Here is a 22,914-nt window from a genome sequence, read left to right on the forward strand (position 1 = left end):
CCGGGGCCGCCGGCGGTGGCGGCCATGGAGCGGAAAGGTGAGCGCGGCGCGGCCTCCACATCGCCCCGAGGGGCCCCCGCGGGGCCCGCCGCCCTTCACGCCTCTCTCTCCTTCTCTCCCTTCAGTGCTGGCGCTGCAGGCCCGGAAGAAGCGGACCAAAGCCAAGAAGGACAAGGCCCAGAGGAAGTAAGTGCGGCCGCGGCTCCCCCTTCCAGGCGGCATCTCCCGCCGGCACCGCCGCCTCTTTGTTCCCCCCGGCGGGGAAGGGGCTGCAGGGCCCGGCGGGCCTGAGGGCGCTGAGGAACGTGCGGGGCCCTGGGGCAGGGCAGGGCAGGGCAGGGCTGTAACCGCGTTAACCGAGCACGTTTCGGGCTCGGCAGCGGAGCCGGCGCAGCGCGTGGCCCCCGGCGGCCGTTTTGTCACCCAGCTCCGGCCGGGTCCCCTCCCTTGGCCTGGACGGGGAACAGGAGGCTCTGCCTTCCCTCCTTCTCCCCGAAACCCGGCCACGGAGCTGCGGTGGTGCTTAGGGATGGAGCTGCTGTGCCTTTACCCGCTCCCCTTGGCCCTGGGCTGTGCCCTGGGGGGAGTTGTCAATGTCCCCTCTGTGCAGCCCCCAGGGCGCTCCAGCAACTGCCGGCCTTCTCTCCACTCTCTTCTCCTTCTTGACTCTCTTTCCCCCTGAGATTTTTTTTTCTTTTTTTTCGGCGTTCTCTCCACTCTCTTCTCCTTCTTGACTCTCTCTCCCCCTGAGATTTTTTTTAAATTTTATTTTATTTTTTATTTTTCTTAAATCTTGCCGAAAGAATGCCTTGGTGTGTTGTTTGCTTCTCCCTCTAACTTTGATGCTCTTGTGTGGCTTCTCTCCTGCCGCAGGAATGTCACCAGTGTTTATGTGGGGAACTTTTGGAGGCAGATGTAAAAATTTAGAAGAGCTGGAGTAAAAACTAGACAATGGCTTTCAGCAGGCTGCACTAAAGGGCTGTGCTCAGTGCTGCTCATGGATTCCTTTCTACAGAAAGGTGATGTAAATCCTGGAGCTGGTTCTGTATAATCAAAAAAAAAAAAAAAAAAAAAAAAAAAATTGCTGCTTTTTTCTCTAAAAGTCTCTGGTGACTCAGGGTGTTTTTCACTCAAAGGTGCCTAGGAACCAAAGATAGATAGTAAGTAAGGCTAATGCTTTGGGGGTGGGAGTTGGAGGGTTTTTTTCTTTAGGCCTAGAGTAATGCTTTCTCACTCACTTCCTCAGACACATCAGAGGGATTTAAAATATTTTTTTTTCTTGTTGCCTCCAGCCAAGAGTCGGTGGTTTTGAGATGGGGCTTTTGAAGAGTGAGGAGCCTTAACCAAAGTATTTGGGAGACATGCATTATGGTTCTGTGCTATTCCATATGTGCTCCTGGTGTTTCTTGAAGGTGGCATTAGGGCAATTCTTGAAATGCTCTTCTCCTTTTCTAATTTCTGTATGAATAATCCACTGCCTAATTCTATACTTTTTTTTTTTCCCGTCTCTAGCTGCAGACCAGCAATACTGACTCTGCCAACAGAGTCCAGCTGGGGAGGCTAATTTCTGTATAGATTTTGAGGTTGGTGAATGATAACTTTCAGAGCTGGGATGTTAAGGCTTTTTTATCAATTTTATTCAGGACAGGTTAAATGCTCTGCTGGTTAGTTCTTGATTTTGCCACTAACCTTGATTTGAGTGCAGAGCCATGCCATGTGTCAAATGCTGTGTTTATATTCTTACACGTCAGGCTTCAGCTCTTTTCTCTGGTACCATAAGTTTATTGGATTGTAGCTCAGAAATTAAAGAAATTTGCATGTGCTTTATGCTGTGCAACTAAATTAACTCAGTGGCAGCCTCTAGGTACAGTTCCACAACATTTATTCTATTTAAATACAAAGCTGCTCTAGTTAAATCTTCTAAAATAGGTTTAACTGGGTTGTTTCATGACTTTCCATAAAATCTATACTTGAAACCCCATGCAATGTGCTTTTAATATCTGATGTTTCATGATAGTTTAGATCACACATGCATTTTTTTCTGTAATATATTTTTTCTTTACATTTGCAGTAAAAAGCATGAAACAATGATTTTAAAAGGTTGAGTTTAGCATTTTGAGTTATTATATAAAAATGCAGAGAATGTTCTAAAGGGATTTAAAACAATTCAAAATATCTTTCCTTTTAAAAATGAACTCGACCTGCTTAAAGTTTACCTATAAACCCAATATTGTTAAAAACAGAACAAAAAGGCCACTGGTAAAGTTTAAAAGAAACTTGAAAGTTACTTATTTTTTTCATCATCCAGCAGTTAACATTGCTGTGTGTTTGGTTCACATGAGACCAATCTAAACTGATCATTTAGAGAAATACTTTGTAAATACTAATTATGGTTCTGTGTATAAGCTTTTTAATAGGAAATGAATCTATATTTTTGAAATTAATACATATTTTTATAGGAACGTTAACCACGTTCTTAATTTTCTGCAAATTCAGGATGATCCTATTTCTTTCACTCCTTCCTGTCTTTAAAAGTTTCATTTTATATCATCAAGTAGAGAATGCATTTATCCTAATACTCTTCTGTAGAAAGAGAGCAGGCAGAACTTCTTAGAATTCTGAAAGTGAGACACCTGTAATTTCCCAATCCAGTAAAACTACCCCAAATCTTCAGGTAATTTGGAAGATTCATTAAACCAGATGTTTGCTCAGGAAGCTTCTACTTGCTTTGCCTGTTTGTTGGTTCCATTTCTGCCACTTGGGAGGATGTCCTGGGCTGTGTACCTTTATTCAGGTCCCTTTTCTGTGAGAACTGAGGAGCAGGGCAGGGACAGTGACAGCTGAATGCCCTGGAGGGACAAAATTTAAGCTCAGATACAGGGACATCCTGAGTTCTAATATTGACTGTTACTGTCCTGCTTTGTGGCCTTGAGTGAAACATTGATTTCAGTTTCATAATTTCACTTGTTTTCTCAAAAAGGTAAGAAATTAGAATTAAAATTGCTTTAATCTATGTTTAGAAAATGAGAGGCCTTTTCCTCACTGTTAAGAATGTCAGGAGATCCACACGTCAGAAGCAGTTGTTAACAAAAGTTTGGTGGGCAGCTTCCTGCAGTTTGTGTTGCTGCCCATAGGTAGCTTTTCCAAAAGCTCTTTAGGGCAGAATGTGATATATTAATTTCATTATTTCTTGAGGTGTGAACATCTTGATAAAGTCAGTTAAATCCCAAAGGTGCTCAAAAAATCTGTATTGAAGAACAAGTCTGTGGGCTTGGAAGCTTTTTGTCCTACCAGAGCTTTAGTATTTACAGTAGTTACAGCTTCAACTGTAAACTCTGTAATAGCTGGTGAGGTGCATTCAGGTAGTTGGTTTTGCCTAATTCTGCATTTTTGACAAGACTTTTACAATTCTTTGAATCAGTTACTGTGTCTTTGGAGTTCATTGTTGGTGGACAGATGTGTTGGATGTAACTCTTGCCCTGGTCCTTTGGAGGGTGGTGGAAATGCACAGTGCTTTCTTGGGAACAATCCTTTTACAAGTTTTCCTTGTATTCTGTGCAATTGCAAACATAATTGTCTTGAAGTCCCCCAGGTGCTGTTTGGGTGGGAATGTTGCTTTATTAACTCTTGTTCAGAAGTGATGCTGAAGCACAGCTTCTATCTGCTTGCATTTGGAAGAGATTCACATTAATAGAATTGTGAAGGTTGGAAAAGCCCTCCAGGATCATCACACCCAACCTGTGACCACTCCCCACCTTGTCAACCAGAGCAGGGCCCTGAGTGCCACATCCAGGTGTTTCTTGAGCATCTCCTGGGATGGTGACACCACCACCTCCCTGGGCAGCCCTTTCCAATGTTTAACAACCCTTTCCATGGAGAAATTCCTCCTGAGAATTCTTTCTTCATTTCATACTCTGTAAGATTGCTCTATGTGAACAAAACCCTAATAACACAAGGAAAATCTGGTATTTACTTCAGAACTGTGCTTCTGTTTGAAAATACCAGTTTGATTTAAAATACAAATATAGTTGTATTTTACTGATGTCTCAGGCAATTTGTAATGGAATTGAGCACTTGTGACTGTTGTATCATAACTGCTAGTAAAATACTGAGGGTTTTTTCTGTCTGTGTTTTATGGTGCAAAGCCTCAGAAGTGCAAACTGTTTTCCTTGTCCTAGGAGAAATTACTCCTTTAGTTAATATTGAGATTAAAAGCCAGAATTTAAAAACTAGTCTGAAACACCCATCCAGATTCAAAGCAGAAATAGGTAAGAGACTGAAGAAAAATTTTTATATTACAGCTCATTTCTCTGAAATGAGGAAAATAAGTGTACTACATAGAAGAGGCTACAGGTCTGTATAATATGTAGGTGGTGAATATTTCAGTGGCAGGCCCAAATGATAATACTGTTTCATCAAATTCAGCATCTTTTATATTTTAGGAAAGGTTGGCATGTTCTTGTATAAAACCACTAGTTCTGTCTAAGGTGTGTTGAACCAATTGTGTTTCAAAGCAGAACATTTTATTACTGTAAGCCTGAATATCTACAAAAGCAGTGGCAGCCATAAGGTATGTGGCTTGTTCTGGAAAATGTGCATGATCTGAATTTCTTTCTGCTAATTCTGCCTGCCCTGGTGACTTTAATTGTTTCTTACAAGCTTTACTGAGTGGGAGATATTTTTTTCACAGGACTTTCAATAGATCCTCTGTTTCCCTCTGCTCCTGCAGGGAAGCAGTGGCAGAGCTGAGTTAGTTTTTGCTTTCTCCCCATTTCTTCTCAAATGCCTGCAATATTCATTATTTTCAAGAAGCTGTTTTATCATTACCTGAAAATTTCTGGCAAGACTCTTGACATGGAATAAAGCCTCACTTCTTCATCCTTTCTGAAATTGCTATGAAGAGAGACACAATTGGTAGTTTTTCCATCTGTGCAATCTGAGGAGCAGAAAATTCTTAGTAGGATCTGATCATTTCCAGTTTGTTCTTGTGTTGTATCATTTTTGTTTTTGAGGAGCCCTGGAGTTCTGACAGCTCTCTCAGGTGTTTCCTCAATTTATTCAAAGCTTTGCCTGGGATCAGAATCCTGGATTATGTTTTCCTCACTTGTCTTTCGTAAGTATTTTAAATATAAGTTTGAGTCAGAATGCATTGCCCTTGTAATTTTTTCATTCAAATACAGAAGTGATTATCAGACCATGACAGGACACAGCTGAAATCTGCTGGTTTCCATGGAAGTCCTTTGGTTGGTGATAGCTGGAATAGCAGACAGTTCCACAAATAGCTTAAGTGCTTGTGTGGGGGAGTGGGGATGGGAAGCAAGACACTTGATTGCCTGTTATTTGTGTTTTAATACCTTTCTCATGTGAAAGCCAGTACTTATCTTCAAGCTGAGCTCCCACAGATCTGCTAATCAAATGTATGTCTTGGTGCCTCTGGGTGCTGTTATTTACAAACTAAATGTTTGACTATCTCCAATCTTCTTTTAAGTTTTTGACAGTGGTATTCCTGTAGCTCTGGGATGAATGCTCTATGGCAGCAATGTTGCCATATGTGGATCTACTCTACTGGTGGAAAACACCAATTATTTATTCAGAATAATAGAGATGCAACAGTGAATGAGTTGCAATAATCACAAAATAACATGGATTGTACACTCATAAGGCCCCCATCATCAATGACTTATAATTCCCTCCAAAACAGTTAGAATTTCTTGAGCAGAAAGGCTGCCTGCATACAAGCAGGAAAACACTTTTATCATTTCAGACCTGAATTCATCCTGCAAGTTGTGTGTAGTCAGTTACCATATTCATGTAGCATGAGGTTTGCCAGCAGATCTGCGTGTGAACTCTCATTCTCACTGGATGTGCCTTTACATGATCTGGAAATCACAGGCACACTAAGAAATAGTAATGAGATGCAGCCTGCAAGCATTCTTCCTTAAAGAGACATTGTCTTCATGCACAGATGCGGGAATGGGAGAGGGATTTTAAATCCTGGCTTTTCACCGTGCCCATATGGAGCTTCTTCTCAAATAAAAACATGGAATCCTTAAGTGAGATATTGCTGTATTGAGTGTAGAGCCCAGCAAATCTTTGGCTGGATAATCAAGGTGGAAAAAATAGTTGTGGGGTGTGTTTGCAGTGCCTTTATCTGGTGCCTACAGTGGGAGCTGAGTTCGTCATTCCTCTTGCCAATGGAGTTCTGCTTGGGGGCGTTTCATGTGTGTAATTTGAGCTCACCAATAAGGGGTGACACTGCTTATAAAGACTGTGTTGTAGGCGACTTAAAATTAGGAAAGCATTTCCCTTCAGTTTCCTGCAGATGGGCGTCATCTTTGCAAATATCAAGGGAGAGGCAGACACAGAGAAAGGAGTAAGGAGAGGATCTTTTTTAGTTAGTATGTATTTAAGGATGGTGGGTGTGACAAAAGTGATTTGGTCTAAATGTACGTTGTCTTCCTTGCTTGAGGGTGGAAGGAATCTGCTTTTGTATCTATTCAAGGCAAGTAGTTAGGTAGCATGGACAGTATTTCTGTTGTTTTAGGGACAAGGAAGAATCTTTTCTGTCCAAAACAGAGTTTTGAAGTCACTCTTAATGCTCTTGAGTAGGAGAACCAAAACACCTCCTTTCAAGTGTTGTTTTAGGGTTTTTTTTAATGTGAGTTATTGGAGCAGAGAGAACACGTTCAGTGTTTGATGGTGAAGTTGAGTGTGAAGATTTGGCTGTTTGGTAATTTATAGAGGGCACCCTTCCTTCTCTGCAAATCTGTAAGAACCCACATTGTGTGGCTGAGATTTCTTAATCATTTTTAGTGTGTGGACCAGATAAGTGATTCCAGTGAAAACTGGCAAAAGAATTCCACAGTGTTTTTCCAAATTGCTTTAACACCTTCTCTAAGGAACAAGTGAGTGACTCAAATCTTAGCTCCTGCAAATAACTCTTTACCATCCCTGCTGTGCATTGCAGGGGTTGGGTGATATCTTCACTGAACATGGAGCAAAGTCTTGTCTACAGTGGAAAATTTTGAATGTTTTTACCTCTTTTTCTTAATATAAAGAGGTTTGGCAGTGCAGAATTATTAAAAGCATATCCAGAGTTCTGTGAGCTTTTAAGGTGAAAATACTTTAGATGTGCAACTGGATTAAGAGAATTCTTTAAAACCTCTTGCTTTAAAAGTGCAGGGGCAGCTCCTGTGTGCCTTTCACTAATAAAGGTCACCCTAGGAGAGAAATCTCTAAATTGTTACTTGCTATGTCACATTGTTGCTGACTTGTTTCCCCTATCACTTACATAAACCAGCAGGATAAACAGGCACAGGAAATGACTGGGAATTGTGCATTGTTGGAGGATGATGTTAAGTACCCGCTGCCGTGAAAAATACTCAGTTCAACTTTCTAAAGAAGATTCGACTCCTCCTGCTTGTTTTGTCGTTTTAAGCATAAAGAATCAGTTTTTCTTGTAACTCTGGAAAGAGAGGTGTGGAATTACTTCAGAAAAATTCATTTTTTTCCTTTGAACGCCCTTTCCCTGCTGCGTGATTGTGCTGGAATTCCTCTATCAAAAGGGTTGCTCTGTCGACAATTACCATGATCCTTCATCCCAGCTTTGAATCCACCGGGCTATTGAATAGGCAAATAAAACCGGCTGGTTCAGGAAGATGAAACAAAGTATCTGCCTGAATTTCTTAATTTCATTAGAAGGGAAAAACAGGCATGTAGACATCAAGAGGGAGGGGATGAATCTTTATGCTCACCCCCTCTGACATGACTGAATTTGCAGGAAGATCAGCTGAGAGCAAGCCCCAGCCTTGCTGCACGGCCCTTCACCTGCAATGCAGTGTTGGGCAGCTGCAGCTGGGTGCTGGAGGCAAATCCCTCTCCTCCTGCATTTGAGGAGAACCAGCCCCTGTGCCTGCTGCTGATGCCCCCTTCCTTCCCCAGCACTGTGGTGTCGGATTTTTGATGGCTTTTTCGAAAACTGTTGGGCTGTCTTTGGGAATATCTTTATCCATGGGAGGCCGTGCTTCTTGCAGGTAGGTTCCCTTCTCTGATTTTTTGTCTCGTGAATTTGCAGTTCTTCAGGGAATAAGGACTTTTGGGAGGGTCTCTCTAGGTGTGGATTCATCCATAGAAGGTTTAGCATTTTGCCTTAGCTTTGCTGTTCCGTGTTGTTTTTCTTAAGTAAAATATTGTTGTGTAGTTGTAGAGAGACCCTGCAGATCCAGTTCATTCTGACGATTAATTAGCACAATGAGAGAGCAAAAGGAAAAGGTGATCACTGTGTTCTTCTGTAGATCAGAGGTGGCTCTAAAAATAAAAAAGTACCCTAGAACACTTGGGGTTTAATGTGTAAACAATCATTTAGTGTAGGATTTTTATATACTTTTTTTATCTGCATTTTGCAGTTTTGATAACAGCTGTTCCAGCTGTTGTCTCTAAATACTGAGTATGGATTTTTCTGCTGTCTTTAACAGCTTTTTGTGCCTTTTAGAGCAAAGCAGACAGATGAGGCTTGTGGTTTTGTATGTCATTTTTTCTTAGGTATTAATACAGATTCTGCACTGATTAATTCTCAGTGTCTGTCTTTGGCTGACATGGTCATTTAAGGGGAAGAACAGGATGATGTGTAATAACATCAAACAAATTTTCACAGGAAGGCAAAGGAATGAAGTGTATTTTGGAGGTGATTTCATAAAGGAAACAGCACTGTAGAGATGTGTGTGACCTGAATTTGGCTTTCTTACATTAGTTGGTATCATAGACTCTAATGTAGAAGTGAAATGCTTTTTGGATCCCCATGAAAGGCTCAGCTGCAGACTCCAGGGTGTGTCGTGTGTGAGACTGCCAGCAGCAGGATTCGTCAGCCCCTTAGGAGGGGCACAGAAAGCTTCCAGGAGAATGGGCTTTAGTGCTTCCAGTAACTTCTTCCCTGATGCGTGGAATTGCTATTATTGAGGAGCACTGGGACTGCAGGATGGCGTGATGTGTCTGTCTGCATCGCTGCCACTTCAGGGGAATTTTTCTTTTGAGTCCTTTTTAATCCTTTACATCCTGTGCAGCTAAAAAAGTGAAAATCCCCAAACAGCACTGAGGAGAATTACTCTTTACTGCCCTTGCTATGTGTGAGGTGCCTGGCTTAAAATCATTCTGTCCTGTTCTCTTTACCCTGTCTATAGGATTTTGTTGTCTATGAGCATCTAATTTCCCCTTCAGCCATTCTGTTTATGGCCATTTCTTGCCTTTGCTGCCCGCTCTCAATTTGGGGATAATGTGTGATTTTATTTGTGTCTCAATTGTCCCCTAAGGAATGCAGCAATTTTAAAGAAGCTTTTTTGACCTCTAAGACTTTCTGCACCCCCTACTGCAGGTTTCCTTCTTCCTACCCCTGTCTTATAATTCAGTGACTAAAAAGTCTAAATACTAAATATCTCAGGGGTGGATCAAGCTGCAGGGTTGTTAATAAAAGTCTCATTAGCTTGGCAGTTTTTGGTTTATGGTTTAAATTCAGCTGTTCCTGAATTTAAAAAAAAAATTAAAAAATCATCAGGACTTACTGACTACAGACTTAAAGTAAATGTCTGGTGATGGGTTGTGCCTGGAATGACCTTTGCAGCTCTTCTTTGCTTAAATGAACTTGAGTTGTGGATTTTTAGCGGCTGCAAATTTAGTCATCATCAGATTGGAACGCAAGATTTCTCCCTTTTTATGATGTTTAAGATGGCTGTTGTTTGAATAGGTTAGCAATGTGTTTAATGTGTGAAGTCTCAGCAGAGTTCACGTGTAGCAGGTCAGTGCTGAACATTCATTCTACTGTATAACTATTCCAAATGAAAATATTACATTTTTTCCTGTGGATTAAGATGAGTTAGTGATGATATGATGTGCAGGACTCCAGGTCAGCATTAAATTGTGAAAACTGCATCTGAGGGCCTGCCTGTGTTGCTGGCATAGCTGCTGGGGGGGCAGTTCCTCCTTCTTGCAGCAAAATGAGCTGAATTTGAAAGAGGCTGCTGGAAGGCACCGGTGTTATCTTCTCCCTCCCTGCAACAATAGTTTCAATACAAGAAACTTCCGTTCATTCACTGCTGGGGAACTCTCTGTGCAGAATTTTATCTTGTGCTTTGTGTGTCAATGCTCTAATGAAGTTTGCTGCCCACTTCTTTGGACAACTCCAGCTATTTTTTTTTTTTTTTTTTTAATATCTCGTGCTTCTGAGGAAAGAAAACTTAATGTTGATATCTTGCAGTACTTTGCCCTTAAATCCTGCCAAAGCAAATGGTCTGTGGGCATTGTTTTCATTAAAAATGTTTGTTTTGTATAGAAGGATCTTGAATCTTTGTAGGCATTTAATCATTCCCTGTAAAGCTTTTGTAAAGTAAATAAATTACCTGATTTTGTTGTTAGCTCTTTGGCTGTGATCAGTGTGATGCCATGAAAGAGCTGAGATATGGTTGATGTTTTATTTGGGGAGCACAGCCTGAGTGTGTGAGAGCACAGAGGTGGCCTTTGCTGACATGGCCTTCACCAGCAAGAACTCAGAGTAGCACATTTGGTGGTAATTTAAACACATAAAATGAACACGTTTATTTATGAATGTGGGAGTGAAAAACCTCCACCACCTTATTCCCTGAATCCAATCCCTCTGCAGTCACAAGCTCTCAGGAGGGTTTATTGAACATCTGCTCTGTGTCCTCCCACTCTCCATAGTTCAGACAACTGTAATAAACTTTGGATCTTGAGTGAAGAGATCAACTAAAAATGCAGCCTGCCCCTTGAGAATTTGAGAAATAAATGTCAAGATTAGGGACTCTAGTGTTGTAAAGTGTTAGAAGCAGAAGGACTGTTAAATATTCATTTGACCTTGTGTGTGAAAGGAACAAAGGGCCACAAGTTCTCTTTGGTTAACTTTTTTTTCCAAAAGAGAGTGAAAACTAATTAGTGTTAGTCTTTAAAGTAAAAATGTTCTAGTTTAAGCAAGGATAACAAATAAAATACGAATCTGCTTTAGAGAAAGGCAGAGAATGGGTTCAGAGGCTAATATTTGGTGGCATTATTAAGCTTTTAAATCTATCTTGCCTGAACTTTTCTTGGTTCCACTATGAAAGTGAATTTAGGGCATTAAGGTGCATTTCTCACTAGTATACAAAAATTTATTTCTGTCCGCTTTTATCTTAGCTTAGGAATAAAAGCACTGAGATATGAGTAGCTTTTCTGAAGGCTGAGTATTACACCTCCTCCATCCTCAGCAGTCCCTCATGTGCTGTGGAAGCTGCAGACTTGAGGAATACCGTGTGTGTGATGTGCAGTGTGATCTCTGTGACATGCAGTGTGTTCTCTTTCAGACCTGACACCCAGCACCGGGGCCCTGCTGCTCAATCCGAGAATGATCTTCCAGAGCAAGAGGAGGAAATCCTGGGATCAGATGATGATGAGCAAGAGGATCCAAATGATTACTGCAAAGGTGAGCACTTGCCTGTTTAAGATGCAGGATTTGCAATGCAATCAAGGAATCCCCTCCACTTCCTGAAGAGAATGAAAATAAACTCCCTCTTACATTAATTAGAGCACTTTGAAACTGCATGATAACATTTTTCAAGCCAACATGAAATAGAGAAGGTGATCTCCAAGTTTTCCTCTGTTATCAGTCAAGATTTGAGTAACAGAGCTATTTTTAATGCAAAAGTTTAAAGCTGTTAACTTCTCCTCTGTGCCAGAGGGCTTTCAATATTGATAAAAGCAAGTAGGCATTTAAATCTTTTTTGATTTCATTGTAAAAGGGACACTTTCAAATCCTTTTCATATTCTTTGGTTTTCTTTTGAAGATCAGATCAGATGGATATCTGTTCTTTAGAAAAATTTGTTTCTGCAAATAACCTTCTCCTGTTTCTCTGAGCAGAAACGAAATATAGAGCAACTGAAAACACCAAATCACAATTTCTTCTCTTTGTTCTGTTTTCTGCCAGTTCCATCTTTGGCTTTTTCAAATGTTTTTGCTTCTGCGATGGAATCCCCCTGTATAATCAGTGGCTTGAGAGATACGAAGGGTGCAGAGGAAACTTCCCTGTTTTCAGTGGCAGAGTGCCTTTCAGTCAGGAAGATTGCAAGGAAAACCATTGGGATCTTACCTGTTTCACATTCTAGGGTCAGAGCATGCAAAAGCAATGCTGGAAGAGTCTGTGACCACTTTGTTTTCCAAAGGTGGTCAATCTAGCACATTTCAGATGTTTTCACTGAGGAGATATTTTGTGTTGCTGCAGTGATTGTGATGCTTGTTCCCCACGGCTGTTCTCTGGTGGTTGTGTTTCTGCAGGGGGTTACCACCTTGTGAAAATAGGAGATCTCTTCAATGGACGTTACCATGTGATTCGGAAGCTGGGATGGGGCCACTTCTCCACCGTGTGGCTGGCTTGGGACATCCAGTAAGTGCTCCTGCTGCAGCTGCTCTTCCTGCCAGGAATGCACAAACCCGAGCAGAGAACATCCTTTTACTTTTAGAGATAAAAAAGCACAAAACATTAGCTGTCCACATCCTAGCACAGGAGTTTCTTGTGGTATTGTGCATTTGCAAGTGTGTGGGAGGGACTTAACAGGACAAACTGTATCTGTGGGAAGAGTTGTGTTCAGTCTCTGACCTATTGTTCCATATTTTAAGAAAGGGCTAACATGAATCTTTTGTTAAAAAAGATTCAAAGACAGTCTTTGAGTGTTTAAACCTTATTTTTCCATGATGCATGAGATAAACTCTCTTGCACACAAAAGAATTGGGATAATCCTGGAGAATAAATGCTTTGTGTGAGCATTAACAGTTCCCAATTTACTTGCCATGTGTGCACAGAGGGAGGAGATTTGTGGCAATGAAGGTGGTGAAGAGTGCAGAGCACTACACAGAAACAGCACTGGATGAAATCAAGTTGCTGAAATCGGTGAGTGCCTCAGTTGGGCTCAATTTAATATATTTTTTTTTTCCAATTTTGGGGAGTTTATATTCTTCACATGTGTGATACTTCCAGATCATCAAGAATTTGTGTAGGAATCAAACAGTGCAGTGACTCTGATATTAAAATAACCTTTTTATCTGCAGGTCCGTAACAGTGATCCCAATGATCCAAGCAAAGAGAAAGTTGTTCAGTTATTGGACGACTTCAAGATTTCAGGAGTGAATGGTTCCCGTATCCTTTTGTGGAACAAAAGCCAAGGATTGCAGAAAGATGGGAGTTGCTTGGGCAGCTGCTCTGGTTTGGCAAGCAATGGCCAGGCATCCCTTTCCCTGCCCAAGGAAACCTGCTGTAGAAGGATCTGTCTCCAAACTGCCTGCTGAGCTCAGATCCAGAGTGATGATTCAGTCTGGTGTAATTTGTGTCAGCTCTGCTTGGTTGTGCTTTTAATGTTCTACCACCAATTTATGAATCAGGACTGAGTGGCTGTGTCAGAGGTACTTTTGAGGTAGATTTATCTATCTCAAGCCCTCAATTTTGCAAGCAGCCTGTTAATAACCTGTTATTTCAGTAAAGCAGTACAGCCTGTTAAAATCAGTAGCTGAAAATAGGGAATGAGGCATCAATAACTTGAAAATAAGCTTGGTTTCTAGTTATGGAAACATCTTACTTTGTAATTTATCAGCATTGTTAGGATGTTTGCAGTGTGTTGCTTTGACAGTGGCCTGTAGTTCCAGGAACAGCCTTCTTGTGATTTGTAGCAAGTGGTAATAATGGATCCTCAAATTTTGAAAGCTGGATTTGTGCATTGTTTTCACCTGGAGATAAGTTGAATTTTATTTCAGTGAGAATTGCTGGCTTGCTTGAGAGAATTGAGCTGTAGATTATAAGCAGTAGACCCATAACATATTTCCTCTTAACTTTTTTTTCTGAGTAAATGTTGATTTGAGCTTATATTTCTTCCACTCTTGTGAAATGTGTGCTTTCTGCCAATGTAGATGAAAAGCAGCCTAATAAACTCATAGAAGTTTGGCTTCTAAAACAAGGGCACTGTACTGAATATGTCACTGGAGTGAGTGTAGCTATTGAGATCTTAGAGCTAAAAAACAGATCATATAAATATAGTTGAAATCCAGGCTTGTCAAAAGGTTGTTTTGCTGGTAAAGAGGCAAAGGAGGGCAAAGAAAGTGACTTTATTGTTCTGAAGATTACTTATGAAATGGAAATTTTATTATCTTTTCAGGTAATGCTGGTACAGAGAGATCTGGCAATGAGTTTTGCCTGGGGCAGAAGTGTAGGCTGTTCCAAAACATACAGTAAATTCTATTCTAATGTACATTTGTGCAACAGGCTTCCACTCAAAGCAGGAGATTGTTACTGCTGCAGTGGGACCTTTGTGCAGCTCCATCCCTCTGTATTTTATTTTATTTTAGATAATGGCACTGTTGTGTAGGGTGGGATGATGCTGTTGAGGAAGGCAGCTTTTCCAAGCTGTGTCAGAAGGATGAGTGTTCTTTAACATAAAGTGCCCAAAATTAAAATTTCTTTTAATCCTCAGTCCTGGGAATTGGAGGTTCCTTGGGTCTGGATGTCTGGGTTTTTCCTTGATTCAGTTCCAGATATCTGTATGGTGTTTGAAGTTCTAGGGCATCATCTCCTGAAGTGGATCATCAAATCAAATTATCAGGGTCTTCCACTCCCTTGTGTCAAAAAAATCATCAAACAGGTAAGTTCCTGTTCTGATTGCACTCTTCCCTTGACCCAGTTAAAACTCTTCACTGATCTTTCTGAAATCCCAGGAAACAAAAGTTAAAAATCTGTGATATCTGCTTCATGCAACAAAATGTTCTTGGGTTGGTACTTCCTTTCTCTACTGCCTCAGATTGTTGTTTTCTGACACTTAAACCATGATGGTTTTTGCTTTTAACCTCTTCTTACCTCAGTCATTCCTCATAAATGAAGTATTTTTTAAAGCTGTCACAGTAAGCACAGTGCTTGATGATGGGAAGAGCAAGAGAAACTGGTTCTCCCTACTGGGTGGTTGCCTAAGAGGAAACACGTTTCTGCATGGGAGGTGCAGGGGAGGAGGAAAGTGTGATTTTATTGTAGAGTATTGAAATGAGATTTTCACCTGTGGTTAGTTAAGTTATGAGGGTAAATAGAATAATTTTAAATGGTTGCTAAAATCTGTATGCAAATCTCTTTTTGTGGAACTGGGTGGTAACCACTGATCACACCAGCTCTAACCTGGAGTATTCTCAAACACACACAAACCCTTTCAGGTTCACTGGCCATCCTCAGCACTTTTGCATTTTCACTTTGCTCTCAATTAAATTGTCTAATGGTCGACTTCCTTCTCCTTTGCCTGCAGGTTCTTCAGGGTCTGGATTACTTGCATACAAAATGTCGAATCATCCACACAGACATAAAGCCTGAGAACATTCTGCTGTGTGTGAATGACCAGTACATTCGTAGGCTGGCTGCAGAGGCAACAGAGTGGCAAAGATCTGGGGCTCCCCCACCATCTGGCTCTGCAGGTGATTTATTTTATTATTATTATTTTTTTTTTTTCCCTGAAAATTGATGTTATTTCTCCCACACACCCCAAATCATCATTTCACTTTTCACTAAGGAAAACTTCCTGAGTACCGTGGAACAATAATGCAAGTAACCTTTGAAAACCTGAGTGTAAATTGGGAAATTAGTCATAAATTGTAACTCAGATGATGGGGAAGGCAGTTTGTGTCAGGAAACAAAGGAGGAGGATAAATGCACACTGGAGGCTGCTTTTAACAACAGCTAACCTGGCACTGGTAAAGTCAGCCTTATGTAACACAATGTTGATGCACTCAGTACAGAACTGGTGTAAAAAACGTGGCAAAATCCTCACATTTCCTTCAAAAGTTTATTACCTTTCATTGCATGATGCTGGAAATGCATTTGATGAGAGTTTCAACAAGATGAGTTACCTGATGTCAATTTGCAGAAATCTGGAAAACTGTAACAGAAACAACATCTTTGACATGCAAACATCCCTAAAGATGTGAGGGCAAATTCTCTTGTGTTCCTCCTCAGAATATCCATCTGTAGCTGTGATTACTTTTCAAAAAAGCACTGCAGTGTGTATTGGAAGGCTCTATCAGTCATAATCTTACAACACCAACATTGAGCTGGACTGATCACAGCACGTCTTAGCTTAAGGAAGCTCCCTGAAGTTTGGTATTTTAATGCTTTGATTTGCATTTTCATTTGGGTAGGATGCATAATACATGCAGTAAATGAAGCTACGTGACAGGAAGTTTTAAGCCTTTGATATCAGTCAAGCAAGTCTCCTGTCTGAAACTTGAATTATGCATTTGCTCATTTCATGTTTTTATTTTTTTTTTTATTGGTGTGTTTTTGTAGAGAAATGAGCCTTCAAAATCACATTTGCTGAGATCATTAAAATGTTGTTATCAAACCACATAGGAAAGATGTACCTTAATATCAGAATGCAGTTGCAGTTTTTGAGTATAACCATACTGATTTACTGATCTTTTCTCTTTCAGTGAGCACTGCACCACAGCCAAAACCAGTAAGTGTAACAGCTTTCATCTGTTACTATGCATGTACTGATAGTATCTCCTGCATTGTTTCATAATCCAGTCAGCATTAAGAGAAAGCAATCTCATATCAGAAGGAAAAAGTGTGATTTGTGTTTGGCATAGGCATCAGGTTCAATGCTGTCTTGGACTTGTAAATGGGATTAGCTCATTTATCACCAGAACAAGGAGTTCTTGTGGTGATCTCAATATCTGTTGGGAGAGTGATTGTTGTGTGGAGTCTGAGATCTCCCTCACTTGGAGAATAATGTGGGTTTTTCAGGTCAGGGCAAAAATTCACTCAGAATTGCCATAGACAAGTGGTTCAAAACCCAGAATAGCTGCTTTTTATCTGGGAGAGGAGCTGTCTCCAGTATTTTCATCACAGACTGCTTCCTCAGTTCTATGATAAATTAAACCTTGGTAAATTTTAAATTTATTGAAGTATAAAATGTTAAGTCCAATTTCTCTGCTTGTTTCTCTGTAGGCTGACAAAATGTCAAAGAATAAGAAAAAGAAGTTGAAAAAGAAGCAGAAAAGACAAGCTGAGTTGTTGGAGAAGCGAATGCAAGAGATAGAGGAAATGGAGAAGGAAGCAAACCCTGAGCAGACACAGCCTGAAGAGGAGGAAGAAGCTCAGACCCCTCTGGAAATGCTCATCAAAGTCAGTCCATCAGAGGAAAGTGTCAGCAAAAAGCCAGGTATGGACCTAAAGCATTGCCAACATGGCATGGACACTGTTGTCCATTTATTCATGGGTATGAGGAGGGAGTGAATGAAACAGGTGAAATGACAACAGACAGCTCACCTTTAGGTGAGGTCATTTCAGCTAAAGGTGAGGGCTGTGAGCCATGTTATGTACAGAGTGTAGAAATCTCCTCATGTGAAACTGCTGAAGGAGTTTCTCAGTCTCCAGGAGAGCTGCAAAGTTGCAAACAATTACTCTGTAGCTTGTCAGACCTTTTCAGTGCATTCAGTGCATTAACAGGTCGTTTCACCTGTTGGCATTGGGTTCTGTCCTTCTGATGAGGCTGGGAAATCTCCTGTTACAAACTGAGCGAATGGCTGAGTTCAGTTACAGTCAGAGCACTCCCTACCTCTCAGGATGCCCTTGAACATCTTCCAGCTATTTATTAAGACATACTCTGCTCCATTCTCATTTTCCCCTCTTGCAGCACAAGCCCTTGCAGAGGAGGGATCCGATGTCACGGAAAGCAATGCGGAAAAAAGCGCAGCAGAAATCAACTGCAACGGGGTGACGGCGATGACGGACTTGACAGACTCGGGGAACGAGGGCTCTGTGCGCCTGGAGGACGACCTGCACAACGCCAATGACTGTGGCAACCAGCCTCACACACAGCAGGCTGAGAACTTGCAGGGCTGTAATTACAGCCAGCACAACAGTGACTCAGAGAACAGGCCTCAAGAAGCAATGTCGGACTCGTTTGTGCCCTTGGCCCCCGAGGATTCCATGGTGTGCCAGCCCCAAAAACAGGCGTTCACTGAGCAGGGGATCAACAATTTTCAGGAAAGCATCAGGACAGAGATCCCTTCAGAGGATGAGAATGAGAATAACAGCCCGACAGACAACAAAGGTATAAGAGGAACTTTGTAAGAAAGGGCTCCTTGATTGGGGGATTTTTTTACAGCACTTCATCATATGGATAGAAATGTGCATTTTGTAGGCTGAAGTGATCAGAACCACCTGTTTGAGAGTTTTCTTGCCAGGAGTAATTAACCTGACAATCATACTCCAAGGTGTTTGCTGTTTGTAGGTGCTGGTTGAAGTTGTGCCTCAGTTTTGACTTTTGAGTGCATAAATATTCCTATTTTTAAAAACACCCAATACCTTTGGTTTTCAGTGGAGGAACATTTCCTCCTTTGAACCAGGTGTTGTTTATGTAGTTTTCATTAAGCCTACAGATTGTCACTTGTTGTTAAATTAAGGGATAGGTATGTTCAGTGTGTTCTGACAGTTTGGTTCTTAATATGGAGCAAAGGTATCTTCTCTCTGTTACTCAAGATGAGTAAATGTTTTCCCAGAAAATGCAGCTTGAAACAAAGCTTATACAGTGTAGGGAAAGAAACTCAACTTTTTTAGTGCTTTTATTTAAATATGATTTTCTTCAGAGTGGAAAAAATGTGTCTTGTAGGCTTAGGAGAAAATAAGACATGAAGTAGTGTACAGCAATTTAAACACATTCCAGGTGTGTATGTGTTAAAAATATGAATTGGTAAAACTGTCCATTTTTGCTTCTTCGTGTCCATGCCAGGTGATAAACATCTGCTTGGAGAAGGAGGGTAAAACTACCATTTGTACTTACTAAAGAAATACTACAGAAATATTTTCTTGTCAGAGTATCCCATAGGGGAGTTATAGATGAAAAGTAAGAAGAGAAATTTAGACTTTGAAACTTGAACTGCACTTTACTGGATGCCTCTGCTAGGTTGCTGACATCTATTGCTTCTCACAGGCCTCTCCCAAATTTACACCTTCAAACTCTCCCAAATTTTAGGTTTAGAGGTTCAGCTGGATGTCATTTAGTGACTTAATATTTTTGCTCTCCATCCTGTCATTCAATTTTCCCAATACATCCTTTAGCTCTTGTAAATGTGTTGCAGCAGTGAGTGATGGGTATGTCAGAAAGATGCTGTAACATAGAAACTCTTCCTTCAAAGATTTATGAAAGCTTAAGGGGTGTTGTGAGGTTTGTTTTGTTTCTGGCAATGCCCTTATTTCAGCAGGCTTTTGTTTTTTAAATGTTGACAGGCTGTGCAAAAGATGCTGGGAAATAGTCACGGTTTTGCATATGCTTATTTGTCCTTCTGCTTAATGACACCAGTTGGGTCTTAATGATGATGTTGATAGTGCAGATTGATGCTCATTTTTATACCCAAGCATCAGGGAGGGAACAGTTTTGATCCATCAGAAAAACTTCCTGGCTGGGGAGAGGTTGATGGGATTTGGGTGACAGATGGTGACACTGCCTATGTAGCTTCAATCAGCTGTTGTACACATTGCCTCTAGGAAAATCAGCTGCTGGGAATTTCCTTCTTAATCCTCTTGAGCCCAAGAATGCAGATAAGCTCGAAGTGAAGATAGCTGACCTAGGAAATGCCTGCTGGGTGGTAAGTTTTTAGTCTTTTCACATTGACTTTTTTTAAAGCTGCAGATTCAGTCAGTTTGCCAAGATGGAAAATAATCTGTAAAACAAATCCTTAGACCTGGCTGTGAAAGCAGTGACAGTTTGAAAGTGTGACAGGGGAAAAAAGAGGGGGAAGCAGGGACACAAAGAGAGAAATGGTCCTTTAAACACAAGATTTCAGTCAATGCTTTGGGTGCCTCACTGGCATTTGATAACTTCTTATAGGGCTGTGAGTCATGTTAAGTACAGAATGTAGAAATCTGCTCATGTGAAACTGCTGAAGGAGTTTCTCAGGCTCCAGGAGAGCTGCAAAGTTGCAAACAATTGCTCTGATGTAGCTTGTCAGACGTTTTCAGTGCATTCACCAGCACATGAAAGAGACTCATACAATAAAACTCCCAAGTTTTATTCTTTGATGGTTGTGCTGTGCTGCTTTCAAATGTTTGACATTTCAAATAGAAGAAATATCTCTTTTTTACTTGGCTTCTAAAATGGCAAATTACTTCAGATCTGTTGGGAGAGATGAGTCTCAACTCAGAATTACAGTCAGGCTTGATTTCTCACATTGGTGTTGCTTATCTGCTTTAAGGCAGCTGGACCATGGCCTGTCTGCCAGGACTGGGTAGGAGATGCTGCAGAGTCTTCTTTTATTCTGTTTTTGTGGCTTGCTTTCCTCTAAATCGCTGGACTATTTCACTTGAGGAGGAGTATCTCATTTAGAGCATTTAAACAGCACTTAGAGGAATATAAGGAGGTGGCTAATGAGGATGTAAAATGCAGCTGAAATGTTATGGTAATGAGCTTTGATCTACTCTAGCCTTCCAGGTTGTTGATTCTCCTCTTCTAAGCAATTTTGAGCTGTTTAGTAAAACATTTCTTCTCTTTAGCACAAGCACTTCACTGAAGACATCCAGACCAGGCAGTACCGGTCCCTGGAGGTGTTGATAGGGTCAGGGTACAACACCCCTGCTGACATCTGGAGCACAGCCTGCATGGTGAGTTCTGCCAGCTGGGGAGGTTCCTGCTCTCTGCTCTGCCCTCTGAGCTGCTCAGGGACTGGCAAAAATCCCTGACAAGTGTTCACTCAACTTCCAGACTTGCTGAATAATAGCTTTCCACACCAGAATTGTTTTTTTATTTATTTTTTATTTTTTTGTCTGCACATGTGGCTTTCTTTTTAAAAGTTTTGTTGTCCAGCATCAGCAGATTTCAAATATGATTGTACTTTGCCATCAGACTTTCTGGACAAACAGGACAGCCAGGCAATTCTGAACACAATGTCTTTTTATATTTAAAAAAAAGCCTTTCTGCTGCATCTAGCACTATTTCACAAGTGCCTTCAGTATAATTTTTAATTTTAATCATCCTCTGCAGGTTTGGAATTGATGTTTAGTCTGAGTAATGCTGAGATGAGCCTGAAGCTGTTCCTGTAGCAGCTGGCAAATGTAGAATATGACAATGAAAAAAAAAAAAATCAGTCAAGCCATTTACTGCCTGTGCCTCTTCACTGTCTCCACTCTGTGTCTTCTACAAATCAAATTATAATTTAAGCTTGGAAAATAGACATTTTTGCTGTCTTGGAAAACCAGCTGGGATTTTGATGAATGTGGTGAGAGAAAATGCAGTGGGGTCATGTTTTCTCTGCTGAGCATGTGGCCAGAATTACACAGTGTGCCTGATTCAATTGTTTGGCACCAGCAGTTCATAAAGAAAACTGAGGATACAGGAGGTCAGGGGTAGTGCTCTGAGTATAAGTGAATACATAAAGGGTGAATGTGTTACAGAATTTAGGAGTGGTGAGTTGAAATGAGTGCAGATGTTTTTCTCATTTAAAACATGTTTTCATCTCTACAGACAGATGTTCAGAGATTAACTGTTTGAAAAAAAAAAAAATGGGAAAAACTGGGGAGAGGGAAAAATCTCAGAAAACCCCAAGCAAAACAAAACAAACTAAAAATAACCAACCCCAGAAATTATAGTTTGGACATTGTGTTATTTTTACAAAACTCTGAAGAGGAAAGGCTAAACATGTGAAATACCTTGACTTTGTGGTTAACTGATGGTCCTGCACCCAAAATTCATCCCAGGTGTGCCTATGATGTTTTTAATGCAATTTTTAAAGCATTGCAAAGTCACTGCACATTTTAGGCTCTAATGGAGTATTTACAGCTGTTTACTGTAGTTTTGCAGGTCATTCTTTCCCACTGCTTTATTTCTGGCCCACAGAGATTTGCAGAATCAACCTGCAGCACATCTTAGAGTGTTTTGAAGTGATTTAATGTGTTTATGTTTGTTTGTTTAGGCCTTTGAGTTGGCAACAGGGGACTATCTGTTCGAGCCTCACTCTGGGGAAGATTACTCACGAGATGAAGGTCTGTTTGTCTCAGTTTTTCCTTTTTAAAGTGGGACTTGAAATCCAATGGTTGCCTCTTCAAAATGAGCCTTGTCTTGCAAATCACCAATGCAAAAGCTCCTTGCCAAAAAAGATTATTTACCCAAATCAGCAGCAACTGTGCTCAAGCCTCTGCAGTAAAACACTGTGCAACAAAGTCCATGCTCTTGTTCTGGTGTTTTGCATTTTTCTTGCTGCTGGATTCTCTACCTTGTGTCCCAAACTGATTGTGCCTCAAATCCCCCATATTTGTTTTCCCCTTGTCTTTGTTGTTGCTTAGTGTAATGTGGTTTCAGGTAAATCTCCAAAGTAATTTTTAATTATCCTTTATCCTTATATCCCAGAGCATGAAACAGACATAGAGAGGTTTTGTGTCTCAATTAGCAAAAGACAGGTTTTGAATCTCACCGTCTTTTTCTTTTGTTTGTTTTTCACATGCAGATCACATTGCATTGATCATTGAGCTTCTGGGGAAAATACCTCGCAAGCTCATTTTGGCAGGAAAATATTCCAAGGAGTTTTTCACCAAAAAAGGTAAAAGGAAACAAAGCAAATATCACTTCATCCCCTCATCCATTGCCCAAATACACAGTAGTGTCTTGCTGGAAATGCCAGTTAGAAATAGATGCCAGCAAAGATGGCATCTTTTAGTCTTTCCTTTGTTTTATGAAATGCTTTATCAGTAAAACTGCAACTAAATATAAAACATTCTTGTCTTACTCCTAAAAGCATCCTACACCCCAGTGTTAACCATCTTGGTGTAGAGTAAATGCAGCAGGTAGAAAAACAGCTCAGTAGATGTTTTATCAAACTTGATGTGGTTTTATTTAGCTGATCTCTGTCAGCCAGAGGTGGGAACT

The 22,914-nt window shown here is 40.7% G+C and overlaps 1 protein-coding gene across 1 annotated transcript in view; it reads left to right on the forward strand.

Annotated features, from left to right (window-relative positions):
* SRPK1 (SRSF protein kinase 1) overlaps window positions 1-22,914 on the forward strand; it is a 25,952-nt gene continuing 3,038 nt past the window's right edge. Inside the window, exons 1-15 of the mRNA XM_083878274.1 lie at window positions 1-37; window positions 126-186; window positions 11,343-11,461; window positions 12,311-12,419; window positions 12,836-12,923; window positions 13,082-13,169; window positions 14,555-14,661; window positions 15,307-15,472; window positions 16,484-16,509; window positions 17,004-17,217; window positions 17,692-18,111; window positions 19,545-19,645; window positions 20,550-20,657; window positions 21,965-22,034; window positions 22,496-22,588. Coding sequence (XP_083734400.1) covers window positions 25-37; window positions 126-186; window positions 11,343-11,461; window positions 12,311-12,419; window positions 12,836-12,923; window positions 13,082-13,169; window positions 14,555-14,661; window positions 15,307-15,472; window positions 16,484-16,509; window positions 17,004-17,217; window positions 17,692-18,111; window positions 19,545-19,645; window positions 20,550-20,657; window positions 21,965-22,034; window positions 22,496-22,588 — 1,783 coding nt within the window. The 5' untranslated portion in view covers window positions 1-24. The remainder of the gene's footprint in view (window positions 38-125; window positions 187-11,342; window positions 11,462-12,310; window positions 12,420-12,835; window positions 12,924-13,081; window positions 13,170-14,554; window positions 14,662-15,306; window positions 15,473-16,483; window positions 16,510-17,003; window positions 17,218-17,691; window positions 18,112-19,544; window positions 19,646-20,549; window positions 20,658-21,964; window positions 22,035-22,495; window positions 22,589-22,914) is intronic.

This window comes from Zosterops lateralis (genome assembly GCF_965231275.1).
Source record: "Zosterops lateralis genome assembly, chromosome: 26".
NCBI classification, from domain to species: Eukaryota; Metazoa; Chordata; class Aves; order Passeriformes; family Zosteropidae; genus Zosterops; species Zosterops lateralis.